Source organism: Micropterus salmoides, unplaced genomic scaffold (genome assembly GCF_014851395.1).
Source record: "Micropterus salmoides isolate LMB-PRFRI ecotype aquatic unplaced genomic scaffold, ASM1485139v1 Ms_hic_scaffold_2724, whole genome shotgun sequence".
NCBI lineage: Eukaryota > Metazoa > Chordata > Actinopteri > Centrarchiformes > Centrarchidae > Micropterus > Micropterus salmoides.
This window is the reverse complement of record NW_024041956.1, coordinates 1-20,537: the sequence shown is the minus strand read 5'-3', so window position 1 is coordinate 20,537 and position 20,537 is coordinate 1. Positions and strand designations below refer to the sequence as shown.

Sequence of the window (20,537 nt, the reverse complement as noted above, 5' to 3'; positions counted from 1 at the left end):
TGTTCCTATTACTGTGTGAAAACATATCAGTATTTTTATCAAGCCAGGGAACACGGTTGCTGAATGAAAGTTCACTACCATCCCTCTCACTGATAAAGTTGTAGCTGAGTGTTTCAAATGTAATAAGGATTTCTGGTGTTGGCTTCTTTCTGAGAACAGATACAATTGCACATTCTATCCAATCCAAAGCCAGCAACCGCTGCTGAATGAATCATTCACTGCTGGTGGCTGTAGGATAGACTGGTTTATTGTATATAGCTTTCTCTGTGCCTTTCTCTCCTCCTTCTGCTTACTAACCCCACATGCACACACCACGTGATCTCTGAAGCTAACCTGACCTGTGACCCACAGCGGGCTAGCATCAGAGGTCTCCAATATTTTTTTAGTTCAGGGTAGAGTGATTTTCCACCATCTCGATCACATGGTTTGAACCGGCATCTTGATTCCAAAATCAGCTGGCCTCTAGCCCATTTTGAACCGGATCTGCGACCACCATCGTGGTTGGATCCACCACCCTCTTAGTCTCTCCCCCTCCTTTGTGTCACACACACACGCACACACATGCTTGCTGGATTGTTGTATGTTTTCATATGATTTGTTTATTGGCTTTATTTCATTTTGCTTAGAATAGTTAATAGTGATTTACTTGCTAAAGTTGTTGATCATTGATCTATGCTTGAGTTAAATAAATCCTATTATAATTTTAAGAAGTCGTTGCTTGTGATTAGTTGTCAATCAATCAATCAAAATTTATTCATAGAGCACTTTAACAGCAATCGCGAAGTTGCACAAAGTGCTGTACAAAGATTAAAAGCAACCATCAATTTACAGATTATCACATACATAATAATGTATACAGTTAAAAACACTAACAAATGTGTTCCTCCAAGTGTCATCCTCAAGGGTCAAAAGCCAGACGGAAGAGATGGGTTTTAAGACAAGTTTTAAAATCAGACGGTGAGGAAGCCTGTCTAATGGTAAGAGGAAGGGCATTCCACAGTTTCAGAGCTGCCACCGCAAAAGCACGGTCCCCTTTAAGTTTGCGACGAGATTTTGGCACTCTCAGCAGAAGTTTGTCAACTGACCTGAGTGAACAGGTAGGTGTTTAAGGATGAAGCAGCTCAGATAAGTAAGTGGGGGCAAGGCCATCCTAAATTGAATAGGTAGCCAATGGAGTGAGCGTAGAACTGGGGAGATGTGTTCATATTTACCTGTTCCCGTTAAAAGACGAGCTGCAGCGTTTTGCACCATCTGGAGACGGGTGAGAGACGATCCATTCATCCCCACAAAAAGTGCTTGCAGTAATCTAGTCTAGTGGTCACAAAGGCATGTATAATGGTCTCATAGTTCTGCTTAGAAAGAATCGGCTTCAACTTAGCCAGCTGTCTTAATTGAAAGAAACTAGATTTAACCACTAACCAGATTCATATCAGCATCAATTTTGACTCCTAGGTCAGTGATGGTTGGCGTGACATACTGAGCTAGGGGGCCTAGATCAAGGTGAGGAGGGGATCGTGTCCCAGGGGTGCCGTTAAAAACCATCACCTCCGTCTTATTTTCATTAAAACTTAAGACGTTAAGGGCCATCCAAGCCTTTATGTCCTCTATACATGCAAACAATGGTCTGAGAGTGTCATCCTTACTCAAAGGTACATAGATCTGGCTATCATCTACATAACAATGGAAAGAGATGCCATGTTTCGTAAGTATTGAGCCACACACTGAATGTCCTACCTTTCAAGCAGGATCGAAACCATCGCTCTAAACAAGAGACTAGAATTTCATGGTCCACAGTGTCAAAGGAAGCTGGTAAATCCAGAAGCACAAGGACCACACAGTCACCAGCATCTGTTGCTAAAAATATATCGTTAAAAACTTCTACGAGAGAAGTTTTGTTGCTGAGCATAGTTTTAAAACCAGATTGGAAGGTTTCAAGAATGTTGTGCTTATCCAGCACAGCTGTTAACTGATTGTCGACTACCTTTTCAAGGATTTTCGATAAAAAAGGGAGCTTGGAAATAGCTCTAAAATGTGCTGTTTTTTAATTTGTGGTTGCACAACTGCGTGCTTAAGATTTTCAGGAACCATTCCTGAAGTAAGGCTACTGTTCACAATTGTAAGTACAGATGGGCCAATGGTGGGAAAAACCTCTTTAAAGAGTGTGTGTGTGGGGGCATAAAGCGTCATTTGGTGAGCCTGAGGGTTTCAACTGCCCAACAATTTGTTTTAATGCAGACAGCGTATAACGGGTTCAAATTTAGTAAAAGAATCAGCAAAGAATGACAGATTGTAAGTTGAGGGTGTGATATGAGCTCTGATAGTATTGACTAGTATTGAAATTTAGAAATTGTTCACAGCCAGGATCTGAGATATCAACAGTTTGCTGGACGTTAAGAACAGAATCAATGGTTTTAAATAAAACATGAGGTTTGCCATAATGATTTCAGAAAAGTACTTTCTTTTAGCCTCTGTCAGGGTTGTTTGATATGGGTGCCAGCAGTCCCTTAATATTTAGAGAGAGGCATGTAATTTGTCCTTCTTCCATTTGCACTCAGCTCTGCGGCATTCATGTCTGACAGTGCGAGCCTTGTCATCTAGCCAGGGCTCTTTTTTTTCCTTTGGGCTGTCTACATTTTAGTGGAGCGACTGTGTCCAACACCATTTGACAGGTGGAGTCAAACCATTTGCTGAAGCCATCTGGATCACTTCTCATAGAGTCCAGTAGGACACGTTTTTGGCTAAAGGTGGATGAGAATTTAACAGCAGTGGAGGGGCTAATAACTCTGCCTGTATTATGTGACCGTGTTCATGTGTAGGGCCAGTTACAGATTGTACAAGGTTAAAAGAGTAAATAAGGCTTAAAAGATCCTTGGCCATTGGTTTGTCCGGACAGCACACATGGATATTAAAATCACAGAAAATAAGGACACGGTCATATTTAGGTAGGATTTCTGCCAAGAAACCGGAAAAGTCATTTAAGAAATCCTTGTTATATTTGTAAGGCCGGTATATCACTGCACACAGCACAGTTTGGGAGCGACCCAGCTCGACCAGGCTCAGTTCAAAGCTAGTGTACTGGTGTAAAGACGATAACTGTCTACATTTATGGACATTCTTATAGATAGTTAATATTCCTCCACCTCAGCCCGATGTCCGCGGGGAGTTAAAGTAGCAGCAGTCATGTGGGAAGAGTTCAGATAAGAACTGACAATTGACTCACCAGCAGTCAACCAAGTCTCAGTCACAGTGAGGAAATCCAGTTCCCGGGATGTGAAGAAATCCTTTAGGATGAAAGTTTTGTTGGCTAGCAAACTAGTGTTGACTAAACCGAACCTGGCAGGAGCAGGCAGGTCTATGTTGCTGGTTGTACGAGAGACCCGACACAGAGGCCGCAGGTCCCATTGATTTGTCCTGCGCCCGCGGGGACGATAAGATCTGTGGCCGAGGGGATGCAGTAGTTCAAACGTGCTGATTACCGGTACCAGCCCGGCATTGGCAGGCTTCGGAAAGTCCCGAATCGTACGGTTGAGGGGTACCGCATGATACTCCGACCCGGAGCAGTGTGCCAGGTATGTTTTTATCTTTATCATTTTCCCCCTACGTTTCCCCCTGCAGTGGTAACGTTTACACCAGGGATGCGTAAGCGTGTGTCGGCAGAGGTATGTTGGGATTCCCGATAGAAGCGGAGGTAAAGTTTTGTAATCATCGTGGTCAAACTTTATGTATACAAGCAGAGTGTTGGCAATTGGAGTAATCAGGGTTAGAAACAGCACAAGTATACACACACATAGCGATGACAGACGGCAAGCCGAAGACACTGGTGCCATCTTTTGATTGGAGGAAATGTGTATAAGGTTGTAGTAAGAGTTGGTTGCCACGGCCAGTGTACGGATTCACCCTTCTCTGTTTGCCATCTGTAGGTGGACAAACCTTCTTTTAGACTGATCATATTTGGCTCATATTTGGTTATTGGTCCCTGATTCCAGCGTGGTGCCCTTCATTTCCTGCATTCTTGTGAAATTTTCTGCACCAATTTCTTTCCTGCAATTCTGCATTAATTTTAATGAATGCAGTACGACTCTCAGGCATTATGTTGCTATTGTTTTTAAAGCTAGATATCATGCTACAAAAGTTTGAGAAACAGAGACGTTGACATTTATCTGTCTGGAAAAGGATATAAAGCCACAGTGAGAGCCATTATCCACAAATGGCAAAAACATGGAACAGTGGTGAACCCAGGAGTGGCCGGCCGACCAATATTACCCCAAGAGTGCAGTGACAACTCATCCAAGAGGTCACAAAAAAAACCACAACAACATCCAAAGAACTGCAGGCTTCACTTGCCTCAGTTAAGGTCAGTGTTGATGACTCCACCATAAGAAAGAGACTGGGCAAATATGGCCTGCATGGCAGAGTTCTAAGACAAAAACCACTGCTGAGCAAAAAGAAAAAAAGGCTCATCTCAGTTTTGCCAGAAAACATCTTGATGATCCCCAAGACTTGGGGAAATACTCTGTGGACTGACAAGACAAAAGTTGAATTTTTTATAAGGTGTGTCCCATTACATCTGGCGTAAAAGTAACACAGCATTTCAGAAAAGGAACATGGTAGCAACAGTAAAATATGGTGGTGGTAGTGTAATGGTCTGGGGCTGGAAGACTTGCTGTGGTAAATGGAGCCACGAATTCTGCTGTCTACCAAAGAATCCTGAAGGAGAGTGTCCAGCCATCTGTTTGTGACCTCAAGCTGAAGCGCACTTGGGTTCTGCAGCAGGACAAGGATCCAGAACACACCAGCAAGTCCACCTCTGAATGGCTTAAGAAAAACAAAATGAAGACTTTGGAGTGGCCTAGTCAAAGTCCTGGCCTGAATCTGACTGAGATGTTGTGGCATGACCTTAAAAAAGAGGTTAAGGCTCAAACCCTCCAATGTGGCTGAATTACAACAATTCTGCCAAGATGTGTGGGCCAGAATTCCACCACAGCGCTGTAAAAGACTCACAGCCACTTATCGCAAACCCTTGATTGCAGTTGTTGCTGCTAAGGGGGCCCAACCAGTTATTAGGTTTAGGGGGCAATCACTTTTTCACACAGGGCCATGTAGGTTTGGATTTTTTTTTTTTTAACTGCATTTTGTGTTTACTTCTGTTATCTTTGTCTAATATTTCAATTTGTTTGATGATCTGAAACATTTCAGTGTGACAAAAAAATAAGAAATCAAACACTTTTTCACACCACTGTATTTATGTATGTATATATATCCTGCTGGGGTTTTTGGTTATATTTTATTTTGTTAATTTCTTCATGTGTGCAGGTCAGACATCTGATAGTTCAATTAACACAGCAGGAACTGTGCACCTGTGTATGTCCTTCGGGTAATACTTCAGTAATACTACATTGCCAGACTGCTGTCAGACAGCAGGACTGCAGCCTCAGGGTCAAGTTAGAATAGTGTGAGTGGATTAGTGGTTGCAATTAATACATTTCCTTGAATGGTAACATATACAGTAATTATGACACTTTCAAGAGCCGTGATATTTTTTGTTACTTACGTATTCAGTCGGTCCTCTATTGTCTTCCCTGCTTTTTCTTGCTGTTTTAATACTGTGGCCGTGTTTCTTTCTTTCTTTTTTAATATGTGCTTATTATTTATTATCGTAAACCTTTATTTGCTGTTTCTCACAGTGTACAGTATGCTGCACACGTCTATTCCACTTCAGCATCAATAAATCTGTGATCGACTGTGTGGTCTCTTGAAGAAAGCTGCTGATGTGCATTTATCTGAATTACTTACACCTGGCTTGACATAGGTGCTCCTCCTGAGGCTGGTTTGGCCTTTGTGAAACAGATAAAGAGAGGATGCGCAGAAAACACTAGGTCAAGTTATCCTGGATTTCTAAATTCTGCTTCTGTGAAACATCCCTGTGTTTCAGCAGGTTTTCTGCTCATGTTTAAAACTTTCTGCACATTCAGAATCTCTCCCATATATCTGTGTTCTCTGACATGTCGAGAAGAAAGTGGTAATATTTGGAGAATAACGTCATCATTTAATTTGAATTCATAATATTTTTACTACCTGGCTTAATACTTGCTCTGCCTGCATTATTGCTTGGCTGATACAGTCAGACCATCTTACAGACACAGAACTGGATAAGACAAGCAGGTGGAAACTCTTATGATCAGGCAGAAATCTCACCACAAATCTACACACATGTTAACTTCAGCACTGCTGATAAAGTGTAGCTCACAGCCCCAAACAAAGTTGCGCCTCAGTTTTTACGTTTTCATATTGCAAAAATACCAGCTACCTTACTACTTTGTCACAATCTGGCTGCAATTTACAGTCGCTCACAGTGCGAGGTGGGTGCACTTGATTATTATCACGGCGTACACTGGTGTCGCATCAGCTAGGCGGAGATGATTTGTTTGAAAACTTTCTCTAGCAGCACCCCCTGACATTTTGCGCCCCAGGCAACTGCCTATGTCGCCTGTGCCACGGGCCGGCCCTGAGTCCACATGAACCAGGTTACATGTAAACATGGATCCTGTATAAACTGTTCTCTCCCAGTAACCTGATTTGTATTCATATAAACATGCTCACTTACATCGTAATTCAATTTGGCAAACTGTGTCAAATTTTAAAATATAGTTCAGTTTAAATCTGAATTTTCAGTCAGCAAATGTCTCCCTAGTATTTTTTTGAGTTCCAGAGAGGAAAATTTCATGACACAGACAAACCCCTGCCATGAGTTGCTTGATCTACCTGCTGTTTACCACAGCATAGCCAACTGGTCTAGCAGCAGCCTGTAGTCTGTTAGTGTATTTCTAATTGTAACATAGCAGTGTGCTGGGCCAGACAATTAATGGACTGCAGGACTCTATCCCTTCCTCTAACCACGGCTTTAACTCCCTGTCCTGTAACCATCAAACACTGCCACTGGTTTCCTACAAAGCTTTGGAGCGAGGGGAACATGAAAGAGAGTAGAGGAAGACAGCTGAGGTCCCCACTTCTCCTATGGATGTGGTAATAGTTAGGTAGGGCTAGAGGCTGCCGGTAATTGGTAGCTTGGTGTTTAAAGAGGGGTCCTTTAACTTAAATACCTCATGGGAGGTCTTTAATTTAAGCAACTAAATACGGCCCTCCCCCTCGCTCCAAGTGAGGATGGGTGTGTGTTCTGCACAAAAGTGTCCTAAGTGCACCACACATGCATGTAGTTCGACGTTATGCATTTTTGAGTCAGCACTTTGCTGACTCAAGCTTCTAGGCACACTTGCAACACACTTGCATCTGTGTGCAAACGCAAATACACACAAAACTGTGTCATTTGTGGTGCAAAGAAAAGTCTTGACAGTCCGGGGTCAAACAACAGGTTTACTGGAGTTGCCAAAAGTGTGTTTGAGGAGGGTGCATTAATGAGTGCATACAATCACCCTACTTTTAATTTCTTTTTGTTTGTTTTTTTACCATACATTTTCTTTGACTTGTTTTTTACTGCTTTAAAACACTCACTACCAGGGCTGGACTGGGACAAAAATCGCCCACGCATTTTTGGCCCTGGACACCCCTGACCAATTCACCATCCTTGCAGTCCCCTTAAATATGCTTACTGTAAGATTCCCCCAAACCACTATAAAGCTGAGCAGTAAGTGCCGTGGCTAAGTGTACCAGTGCAAGTGGATCCGTGTACCCATTCAGGTACAAGTAATTGTCAAAGAAATAAAGTGAACGTCCTCACAAAGATAGCAAAGCCTATGTCTGCACTTATCTGTTTGGACACACATTTATGTATATATGTTTGTCCTATGCAGTATACTTTAAAGGTACAAGATTGAGATATTGAGGGCTGTGTGTTTCAGTATGCAGTACAATGCAGTTCAGCACAGTCCAAAGGACCAAGTCCTTTGATCTTTCATCAGCTAATTTACATATTTACATCACCTAGGTAACCATCTGTGAACCAAAAATGTAATATTACTTGTCACCCTTGTCTATAGCAGTGCATTGAACCAACCAAGTCCAATGGATTCCATAAGCCTTGTGAGGAACCAGAACAAGATTTACTACATTTCTGGTGTAAAATGATGCATGAAGAGTAAAAATTGTGGTCAAGCCAGCGATTTAAAGGTTAAGTGTGTAAGATTTAGTGCCATCGTTATCTAAGACAGCAGATCACAAAATGAGGTTACTTTAGGTAAATATATTAAGATTATATCATATTATTATTTAATTATTCAGCGAAACCATTTGTTATTGTGACTTGGCCACTGACAGATAACATGGAAAATGTAAGCCAAGAGTGTGAAACACTGTCACTGTTTCTGCATCACAGTCCATTATAAACCACATAATAGATGAAACATGTTAATTCTCTCTGTGATTATGGACCCTTGTCAAAACTGCCTGCCAGCAATATTATCTGGACCCCAGCCAGATTATGGTGCTTTGATAGCGGCAAAAAATAAAAATTAATATTAAATACTTAGTCATGGCAGCAACAGTTCCTTACATAATCTCTTCCTCTTTAGTGGTTTTGCCTGCAAATAAAAGGGCAAAAACATTTTTACGGAAATGCTTTATTCCGGGGCCCGAATTAAAAGCTTTTACTTTGAAAAATTCTAACCACATTAAAAAAGTCTGTAGCTTGCTTTATACACCTCTGAAAACGTGATTCCCCTAAATTTCCTCTGCCTGGAGATACTGGGGAAACGAAAAAGCAGCCGTAGGTTGATGGATACAAAGCAAACACCGGATCTCACACACTGCAACACATGCCTTATTGTTTGCATCTGAAACAGTCCTTCATTATCAAATTGTTGAAGACTGGGGGCAAAAAAATGTCCCAACATGGGATCCAAACACACAACCTTCTTGGTGAGAAACTTGCACTTTACCAACTGAGCTAACACCATTATACCTAGATAAAATATGTCTTATATTCTCACCCACCATCTAGTGGATAAATTGCTCCAATGCAAGTTATTTGCCGACCCAACACTAAAGTGTTGCCACAAAGTAACACTGGTGATCTTTTCCCCTTTTTGTTTTCTTGTGGTTAGTGGAAGTTACAGTCGCGAGGACAGGGAAAGTATAGATTCATGTAGCCACGGCGGACAGATCTGACACGCGCCTCAAAAACTGCTACTTTGTTATGCCATTTGTCAAACTGAACCCTATAAACCATTGAGCTACATTTTAATTATTAAATATCATAGGCCATTACATACATTTATTATGATTTTTATAATTACTACTGATAATAATAATAAAAAAAAAAGATTTAAGAAGGGGGTCTTGGGGTCATTGAGGAAATGTCTTTATTTATATAAAAGGAAACGCAAATGCAGGTGACAATTCAAAAAATAAAAATATAGTGTAATATAGTGCTGTAAGGCTCTCAGGCATTCTGTATTGCTGTCAAATATGTTTCTCCTGTTTTTTATTTCATTTCCCTGCTGAGTCAACACACATGCAGGCATGACTGAAGTAACCTAAAGTCTTTAAATGTGCACCTTGCACCTTTTCACCTCAATGATAAATTAATTCAGTTATAAACCCCTGCACCTTGATAGCTCCTATGTTTCAGCAGCTTTTCTGCTCAAGTTCAAAACTTTCTTCACATTAAAAATCTCTCCCACATATCTGTGTTCTCTGACATTTGCAGAATAACAATTTAAGATATAATATTACGAGATATAATGAGAATTCCTTCTGGGACTGTACTGGATGAGACGAGCTCACTGCTCTTCATCAGAGGTAGAAAATCGAAACTGAAAACACTTGTGATCAGACAGAAATATTACCACACATCCACACACACACGTTCACTTCAGCACCTCTGATAAAGTTCAGCTCACAGCAGCTTCAGAGGGAATGAAGCATCCTGGAGCAGAGAGGCAGTCAAACAGAGCGAAGTGTCTCTGAGCGAGGGGACAGAGAGAAGCAAAGAGATAAAAGGGCTCAGTCTAACTCTGGGGCCCCTAGTGCCTATGAACTGTTTAACAGCGCACATCCATACAGATGGACCCCAGACAGCATGGGGGCGTACCAAAAGGCACTGGAAAATCAAAACATACATGATTTAACTCATTTATTTCTGACTGAAACATTTCCCCAGAATAATTCTGGTGTAAATTCTGCTGTGGACAAAAAATCAATTCAACATTTCATCATTTGGCTTCATTGTCTAAATTAAAATCCTCCAAACCAAAACCTGCAAACAAATGAACAATAACAAATGGTTTGAGACTGAATGCAAAAACCTGAGGAAAACTTTAGGAAATTATCAAATGAAAAGGACCCAGATTACCACAACATACGCTGTCAATATGAGCCCCACTCTGAAACAGTACACCCTAAAAACTACTAAAGAACAACACAGCAAGAAGCAGCTCTGTGAAATTGAGGAATCCCTAGAGTCCAACCAGTTCTGGGAGAAATGGAACAACCTAAACAAAACCCAGCAGGATGAATTGGCGATCCAAGATGGAAATACTTGGATTAATCACTTTAGTGAATTATACAGTAATATTGCAAAAAATTTTGATCAGTACAAGATATTCACGAAATGGAAAACTCTGGAGGGGTTGATAAAAAACAACCAAAACCCTCTAGATTACCCAGTAACAGAACAAGAATTAACAGAAGTCATCCAGTCCCTAAAAGGAAAGAAGGCTTGTGGCGTTGATGGGAATCCTCAACAAAATGATCAAATAATCAGACCATAAAATCAGATTGGCTATACTAAAACTATTCAACACTATTCTAGCAACTGGAATTTTTCCAGACATCTGGAACAAAGGTTTAATAACCCCAATTCATAAATCCGGAGATAAATATGACCCAAATAACTACAGAAATATGTGTATCCAGTAACCTGGGAAAAATATTCTGCAACATCATTAACAAACGACTTGTCAACTTTCTTGATAACCACAATATTCTGCATAAATGGCAAATTTGTTTCTTGCCAAATTGCAGCAAAATGGACCTCATATTTACCCTCCAGACCCTAATTGATCAAGAATCAAAGCATTAAGAAAATAAAGGTATATTCCTGTTTTGTTGACTTCCAAAAAGCCTTTGATTCCATCTGGCACGAGGGCCTTATTGATAGGCTACTTGAAAGTGGCATTGGAGGAAAAACATATGATTTGATTAAAAACATGTATACAAAAAGTGTGTGCAATAAAGACCAACCATTTTTTCCTCCTCTCCATGTCAACTGGGAAACCATACATTCGTGCTCCTTTTTCTGACCGACTACAGCAGCACGCAGCACAATAAACCGTGATGTAGACAGTAAGACAGTACACAGGTACAAACCACTTAACATGTTGATTTCTGAGTTTATTGGAGATTCATTTAATTAATACATGACAATCATTGATAGTCATCGTCTGTTCAATCTTAAGTCATAAAGATTACATTAGTCACTAAGATCAATTAACCCGGGTACCATGGGATTACTAAAAGGAATGTTAGAAAGGTAAATCTACAAAACATTTTTTTTTTTAATGGTAACGTAACCACATACACGTGTCAGTGTACTGTACAAATATTGTAAATCAATGCATTTACTGTATAAATTACCAAAAATCGCTTAAAATCGCCGTTTTGTCGTTTCTCCCGCTCATTTTCAATCGCCTGCCTAGGACTTCCGGGAACTCTCTGCGGTCTCCATGAACCACGTGACGTTCAAGCATTTTGGACCCCCGCTGACACAACTCTCTCTCTATAGGGCTCTGCCACCTGGAGTACCGTTTAAGTGCTTTTCATAACGGAACGCAGCCCATGATGCTGATGACTGACTGCTGTACTTACCTTAGCATTTACATGTAATCAAAGAAAATGCACATTTAAGTCAGAGTTATTTATTACAGTAATGTCTCTACAGTGTTTTGGAGAAAAAAGGGGTTAGGGTTACTGCTGATTTCATTTTCAAAACCTTGTTTTGTGGGATTTATTTTATACTACAACTGAATGACAATATGTCCATATAACAAGTCCTTACATGAAAAAGTATCACAATAATTAGCTGCAGAAAAACAACAACAATCTTCAGAGAAGCCACCATTCCTTCTTAGTATAGTTTGTCCTCAATGGTCAGCTCACCCAAATGACAAAACATGTCCACGCACTCCTAACGACATACAAGATTTGAAATATCCACCAATGACATTTCTGACATTACTCAGTTCGCCACTTTCATTAGAACTGTTTATTCAGCAGAAAATACTCCACCTGTAGCATATGTGGAAGAAAAACACTGCTGTTGAGGTTTTTTAAGGAAACTAAATTTCTAAATCTTCTGCAAATGAACATAAAGCATTTATTAGAGATACCAAATAGAGCAAATGACAATTTTCTTCTGATTTGGGTGAACAGATCCTGAATGAAAACAAAGGTGTAAAACCTGTTAAAATTTTTTTTGTTGCAATATTTAGCATACTACCTAATTGACCCTGTTGACATTTATTAAAGAGACATCCATTCACTTTAAACAGCACTGCCTTGCTACTTTTCTATTCTCAATTTTTAAGCATTTGTTCCAATTATTCTGCAGCTATCTTAACTGTCTGAGTCAGCCCTATTATCAGACTACACACTGACACTTCTACAGACTGATGAAAAAAACGTCAATTCTAAAACATTAGAAGTGAAATAATGAGTGCTGTGATCCATCTTTGTCATTAGAGAGTTAGTTCCAGCAAACCGTGGTGGAATTCTGTGCTGTTACTAATTTTGACTGTTCCATCCGCAAAGCAGATGCTTTCTGCTTGGACAAACTCATTCATGCTCTTGACAGAGCAGAGGTCAAAAACACTTCGCAGTCAAATGTGGTGGTATTTCATATTGTCGCAGGTGTTTCTGAGGAAAGAGGAGGGATTTGGGACTCCTGAATGGAGGTGGTGACTGAGAAGAGGAGGGGATTGTTCGATGCTATCTGATGACATCAGTCAGTTGAAGGGGCCTCCTGAGGTTCCCGATTGACTGAATCAAGAAAAGAAAGAAGAGAACAGTAACATTTAGTTTTAAAAATATTGTGATCTAAATAGTATGGTCATCTAATTGTGTCATAAAAACTCACAAAGATGAGGTGCAATTTAATACCCTTTTTTCCTGTTCTCGCTTCATTAACGTGTTTTTGTGAAAATCTTAATGTGTGGTCTTTGAATGTAATACATCCCCCACGAACAAATACTGTCTTATATTTGGGCCAATACAGTAACAGGAATGGTTTATCATAGCAGTTAAGCCTGAGCAGCAGGGAATTCCATTACAAATGCAACAGAAAGTCTGTATGTACCTTCCTCTCGTGCCTTCATGCGGGCGACAAAGTTGTAGCTCTTGTTCCTGCGATAGTTCTCATAAGGGTCATCCAATGACACCCCCACACCTTTATACTGGTCCCATTTATCCCTGATGTCTCCACCTTTGATGGGGTCCTGGATGCCCTGTTCTTTGGCCCCCAAACCACCTGAACCACTCCAGCCTACAATAGACATGACAATACAAGAGAAGGAAAGGTACAAGGAGTGTGGTTCATTTCACTCTCATGTAAAGTTTCCAAATACAGCCAGTACATTTTATAGTAAAAAGATCTCAAATATTCTTATTGGAAAATTGAATAAACAGTTTAAATGAAGAAATAAAGAGATAAAACAAAAGAGCATACCCATCTTCATCAGCAGTTGATGGCCCTTGTTCTCCTCCCCTAGCCTGGTATCTGCAGACAGTTTAGGGGGAGGGCCCCCGACCACCGATGTGGATCTGTACAGATCAGAAGAGATGATTATATACAGTAAAGTAAGAGTCTTTTATGAAAGCATCTTATCAAAGAGCAGTGAAGGGGACTTACGGAGGGGAGGAGCTCTCCGATTTAGGGCCTCTGCGTCTCTTGGCAGGTGAATGTGAACGGGATCTGGATCTGGAGCGAGAGCGACTCCGAGATGACCTTGATCTACTCCTAGACCTAAACAGAGGCAGGTTAAGGCATGTTAAGCCGAGGGCCTCAGGTTTTAAAACAGTTGTAATGATGATGAAGAAGCATGATTCACAGTATGTAGGCTGGAGAAACAGCAGGAGGGCAGCTGGAAGAACGTACTACTTTGCTCAGTGAGCTAAGTGTGGGCAGTCAGTTAGCAGAGCAGCAGCTTCAGTCATCCATCTGTACACACAATGTGTTCAGGCACAATATTGAGGGTAGGCCACCGTGATATGACACGCAATCACTATATAACATGTTTAAAACGGGAAAAAATGGAAGTGTAAAAATACACAGACGGCTGTAGTAATTCAAACAGAAGCACACCTGTCAGACACACTTGAGATGGATGACTGAGAAACAGCTCAAACCCTCATGTGTAGACAGGCAATTATACTCCCTCTCTGAAATCATCCACTGCAGGAGCTTAACCAGACATAACAGTCACAGCCAGTGTCACAGGTTCAGTTTCTGTTTCCACTGCTCTTTGCTTTGGGGATAAGTTCCTGGAACTAAATTTAGGTTCTGCTCAGGAGTTGTTGGCAGTGCTGCTGCTCATGAATGGCCATGATGTGCAATCACATTAAAACTAGAGCCAGACCGATTTATCGGCTGATATGAGCTAATTGCATTTAAATCGGCATCAGCGTTTATGACAACAGATATATGACTATTGAAAAAGAAACAGAGTTGGATCCTTCACTCATGTCATAAATGTTCCATAGTTTGCCCACCAGAGGGCGCTCTGCAGCTCCTTTGTTAACAACACTGTCTCACCATGAAAACATTCTTACTTGCTAATTTTTCATTGCCCTCTCCCGGCTTCCTCCCGGCTCACAGCAGCATGTTTAATGTTAGAGTAGTTGGGTGTTGGAGACTACGCTGCTGACAAATGTGATTGTAGTTTTATTTCTGAAACAGTGTGGCAGTTGTAGCGAACAGTCCTCTCCTTTCTCCCCAGTTCATCATTTCTAAATATTCACTAACATTGCTTACAGCAGCTAACGCCGCCCGTTGCTACATTAGCTACAAAGCTAATGCCATGTTTATCAGTGGCAGAGTGCTACTGTCGTAATGAGCCGATAAATAACGTCTGTAATTCTAAAACAATGTAATAAGTGTAGTTTATATGAGAATGGGGTCTACTATCCAAATCATTTTCGCCGGTTTATAAATCAGCTCTTTTTCAATTTAATATCCGCATCGGCCACCAAAAACCCATATTGGCCGGGCTCTAATCAAAACTAGGAGGACTATGACAAGGAGCTAGAGTCAGAGGTAAAAACCAAAAGGTGGGCCACAAGATTTTTTAGTGTCTGGCATAAAACCAAAGCCAAAAAGCGGTTGAAAAATGAAAAAGAATAAACACAGTCATATGAAGATCATAATGCACACAATGTGGACAGCCAAAACTACAAAGTGGTCCATTTTGGGCCACTGACCGGCGTCTGCCAGTCCCTGCTGGGACCTGGATTCAGAGTAAACAGTAATGACATCAGCTCTGCTTCTTTCATTGTTGTCCCACAACTGCTTACTTCACTTTCTACCAAACGATGAAGATAGTTGGTGTTCATTTCCAGATTGGAGAATCATAATATAATTTATCATGTGTTTCTGAATATGATTCATCAAGATTTAACAAATCACAAAAGAAATTATGCAGATACCTGGATCGGGAGTAGGAGCGGGAGTGGCTCCGAGAGCGGGAGCGAGATGACCGCGACCGTGACCTGGAGGACTTGGAGGAGCGAGAGCTGGAGCGAGACGAAGACCTCCCTCTGCTGCGAGAGTGACTCCTGGAGCGACTACCTCCACGACCACTGGAAGGCGTGAGCCATGGAGGGAGGGGGGAGGTTGACAGGTACAGGAAGGATTTAATTCAATGAATCAACAGTGAAAACTAGTTTTTCATTATAAATCCAAACAACTGAATATGTGTGAACTAGGACCATATGAAATCCGTTTTATTTTTCCCAAATTCCATGTTTTCTGTTAAATTTTTTTCTGAATTCTGTGTCTTACAATTTAAACAGATTTTATCATCAGAAAGAGTGTGTAATAATGTGGTGGATGAATACAATTTCAACAACTCAATAAGAAAATATTACAAATGTAATCAATATCAGTGTATCAAACCAAATGTGCATATAGATAAATGTATGGGATTTCTTTATGGGGACAATTCACATGAATTTGGATGGATTTTACTGTGAATTTTCCCCTTTTAAATAGGTTATTAATTGATTACTAATCATTTCTTCCTACAGATCTTCTGCGGTACAGCCTTCATGTGTTGCTTGACGTAGCTTTTAATTTTTTATATGATGGTGGTGTGTGTGTGTCTGCCCTCGGTGAAACACTGACAGAGAGCAGAGGAGAGAAGCAGGCTGCTCGTAAATGACACGTAAATTAAAATAAACATAGCAGTGTAGTTTTTGTTGTGTTAGTTTGTTTGCCTTCAGTACTGTGAGAAAGATGAAAACCCCAATTTTTATAAATGACAACCACATTTTGGCAGATTCTGCAACATCCTGCTTATAACAGCTGATTTCATATTTATTGGCCAATTCTGTGATTCCATCCGGGTCCTAGTGTGAATCATGAAGAGATCGATCCAAGATCCAAAGATCCAAATGAAGAGGAAACTCACCTGTTGCGTTTCTCCTGTCCCTTTTTTCTCCTAGCTCTCATCTTTGCCCTGAAGAACTCATACAGGCCATTCTGCTCCCAGCCTTCACTGATGGAGGAACAGACCACAGCCAGCTGTAAACTCTAAGACCTCCAGCAATTTCTATCAGAAACTAGCAGTAATACTCAGATGCTGCCGCTATACAACTACTGAAAACAATCTGATGATTTCATGATGCTCCTTTACTAGAAACTGATTACTGTCATTTTGAACTATTGAACTACTTTATAATTAAAGTACAAACACCACGCTGAAAATAGCCTAATTCTGATTGACCATGGCTTGTAAAAGTGCGGCACACTTGACAAGAAGACCAACAGTGAAAAGTAGGCACCATATGACTACTGTAGGGTTGGGTTCTGACAGTTTCAATGTTGATGTTTAAACTCTCTCACCAATAAACTTATGAAATCTTTTATCTCCTCTTTTATTGACAATGTGCTAAACATTCTGGTAATGTTGACAGGCTTCTCATTTTATTTACCACAGCCACTTATAGGGACTGACCAATTGATAAATTCTGATTACCCCAATTACAATTTCAAATTCAGTCTAACTTGTCTTGCAGATGGAGTCGACATGTGTGTATACCTGTTCCTAGGCCGATCATGGGATGGAGGACTGTAGAAAGCTTCCACAGCAGCAAGCAGCCGATCACTAGGTGGCATAGGAGGGGGCAGCCGGATGTCTTTAGGGTCCAGAGGTTTATAATCACAGTCCTCGAGCTGAGCAATTGACAGTACGAGGAGGATCATGAGACATGCAGGTTTGACTGTTGAGGGTAAATGAGTTTAATGAGCCTATTCTAAATTCAATTCTAAAACTGTGCTGGTAGTGGATGAGTCTTTTATTTTGAAAACTACAGTACTGTGGCAGATTTACATTGGCCTTCTTGCCAATCTATTTGTGAATTTTTACTCCACACATTACTGGTACTGTTCATTTAATCTGTTTTCTCATGCCCTTGCGCTCAAATCAAAATCAGGTGACTTACTTTGACTAGCGGAGCCATGAGACCAGCTGGCAGGTCAAAGTAGGGTACATTGGGCACCAGACTGGGGTCATCTTGGACCGGATGCTGCCGATGACGCATGTGAGGTGAATGGCCATTGAAGCCGTGTGGGGGTGGACCAAAATCGGGGTGCTGGCCTGCACCCCAGGGAGGATGATCAGCCCCCATACCTGGGGGAGGCAGCCTCTGACTGGGATGGTGATGGGGGGGAGGACCTGGCATGTCTGGGAAACAGAGGTCCATATTCTTAAATATGCAGGAAAAGTAAATTCGGCTCATTTCAACAACATGGCAATTGAAAGTGCTTTACATAATTCATAATTATGTAAACGCAGTCACTCACTGCTCTTGCACACTGTGCCCTGACGCCCACCCTCTGGCATTCTCTCACTCAGTCAAGCTCAATATCTTCAGACGTTTTGCAAACACAATGTCTGAGAAACAACCAGCCGCAAGAACTGCCCATCCCTCCTTAGCCAACAACAACATATAGTACAGAACACGTGTGAACATATCCCGGCTCCACGCGGCGCTTCGCCATCCTGACCGGGATACATCAAAACAGTTGTTTCGTGCCAAGAAGTTGAAAAACAGCTTTTTCAATGAAATAAATACCATTACAGGTCCAACAATATATAGCCTTACAGCTTTTAAGTAAAGTTACTGATCTGATCAATGACTTCATACCTCCAGGATAATCTCCCTGAGCATAGTCAAAGCGGTGTGGGGTGTACGGCGGCCTGTCGTAGTGGTGTCTGGGAGGAAAGTCATCCTGCATAAAGCGTGGTGGGAAGCGTCCAAAATTGTGTGGTGGTGGTGGTGGTGGGGGCTGGTTGAAAGGAGGTGGCTGCTGGTGAGGAGGGAAGGGCCCTCTGAAATGGGGAGGTCTCTATAGAAGTGCACATTAGAGAATACATTAATGTAAGTGAGCAGCAAAATCAAATCTTTGCTGCAACAGAAAATAAATAGTCAAATTCAGACTAGGATATATTGGAATTACAGATAGCACATGTAGAGTATACAATGTATAGTATAAAAACTAGAAATAAAATCAAAACAAAGCAAGTCAATCCAGCATAATCATCTACCACATGCCTGTATGCGTGGAGGAAATGGGGCCTCCCTCTGGCCCCACGGAGGCTGGTCAGGCTGGTTGCCCCATGGCGGCTGCTGGTCATATGAGTTCCATGATGGGGGGCCTTGGTCTGACCCACCTGGACCGCTCCAAGGGCCTCCTTCTCTGGGTGGTCCGCCACTCCAGTTCCCTGGGTCCCTCTGGTCATTCCACATGCCCTCATGGCTGTTCCAGGGAGGGCAAGGAGGGGGGGGCTGGTTTGGGTCAAAAGGAGGCTAAGGAAGGACCAAAGTCAAAAAGGACAAGAGCGTTGCCTGTTACCACAAGTCACACACCCAGTGCATCTGGAGAGTATTCGCAGCGCTTCACTTATTCCAAAATGGATGAAACTCATTATTTTCCTTCATATTGTACAAACAATAGCCCATATTGACACTGTGAAAAAAGTTTGTTTGAAATCTTTGCAAATTTCTTAAAAAAAACAAAAACACAAGCACATGTTCATAAGTATTCACAACCCTTGCTACTCAAAATTGAGTTCAGCAGCATCCTGTTTCCACTGTTCATCCTTGAGATGTTTCTACAACTTGATTGGAGTCCATAAAATGGTAAATTCAGTTGATTGGACATGACTTGGAAAGGCACACCCCTGTCTATAGAAGGTCCCACAGTTAACAGTACATGTCAGAGCACAAACCAAGCCATGACGTCCAAGGAATTGTCTGTAGACCTCCAAGACAGGATTGTATCGCGGCACAGATCTGGGAAAGGGTTCATAAAATTTCTGCAGCATTGAAGGTCCCAATGAGCACAGTGGCCTCCGTCATCCATAAATGGAAGACGTTTGGAAACACCAGCACTCTCCCTAGAGCTGGCCGCCCGGCCAAACGGAGCAATCGGGGAGAAGGACCTTAGTCAGGAAGGTGACCAAGAACCTGATGGTCACTCTGACAGTGTGTCTCTATGGAGAGAGGAGAACCTTCCAGAAGAATAACGATCTCTGCAGCACTACACCCATCAGGCCTGTATGTTAGAGGGGCCAGATGGAAGCCACTCCTCAGTAAAAGGCACATGACAGCCTGCCTGGAGTTTGCCAAAAGGCACCTGAAGGACTCTCAGACCATGAGAAACAAAATTCTCTGGTCTGATGAAACAAAGATTGAACTCTTTGGCCTGAATGGCAAGCGTCATGTCTGGAGGAAACCAGACACCGCTCATCACCTGGCCAATACCATCCCTACAGTGAAGCATGTTGGTGGCAGCATCATGCTGTGGGGATGTTTTTCAGCGGCAGGAACTGGGAGACTAGTCAGGATCGAGGGAAAGATGAATGCAGCAATGTACAGAGACATCCATGATAACCTGCTCCGGAGCGCTCTGAACTTCAGACTGGGAAAATGGTTCATCTTCCAACAGGACAATGACCCTAAGCACATAGCCAAGGTAACAAAGGAGTGTCTACAGGACAACTCTGTGAATGTCCTTGAGTGGCCCAGCCAGAGCCCAGACTTGAACCTGATTGAACATCTCTGGAGAGATCTGAAAATGGCTGTGCACTGATGCTCCCCGTCCAACCTGATGGAGCTTGAGAGGTCCTGCAAAGAATAATGGGAGAAACTGCCCAAAAATAGGTGTGCCAAGCTTGTAGCATCATACTCATGAATACTTATGTCCATGTGTTTTTTTCATTTTTAACATTTCAAACAAATTTCTTTGAAGTTGTCATTATGGGGTATTGTTTGTAGAATTTTGGGGAAAATAATGAATTTCATCCATT

The 20,537-nt window shown here is 41.6% G+C and overlaps 1 protein-coding gene across 1 annotated transcript; it reads right to left on the bottom strand.

Annotated features, from left to right (window-relative positions):
• Positions 1-11,854: 11,854 nt before the first annotated feature.
• Positions 11,855-19,035, bottom strand: LOC119881821 (calcium homeostasis endoplasmic reticulum protein-like; the record flags this gene model as incomplete). Its single annotated transcript, XM_038691928.1, is given in 10 exon segments — positions 11,855-12,990; positions 13,307-13,492; positions 13,676-13,770; positions 13,859-13,972; positions 15,652-15,804; positions 16,635-16,721; positions 17,265-17,398; positions 17,668-17,909; positions 18,373-18,574; positions 18,781-19,035. Coding segments are annotated over 10 exon segments (1,506 nt in total), but the record flags the coding sequence as incomplete, so codon positions are not given.
• Between the last annotated feature and the right edge of the window lie 1,502 nt (positions 19,036-20,537).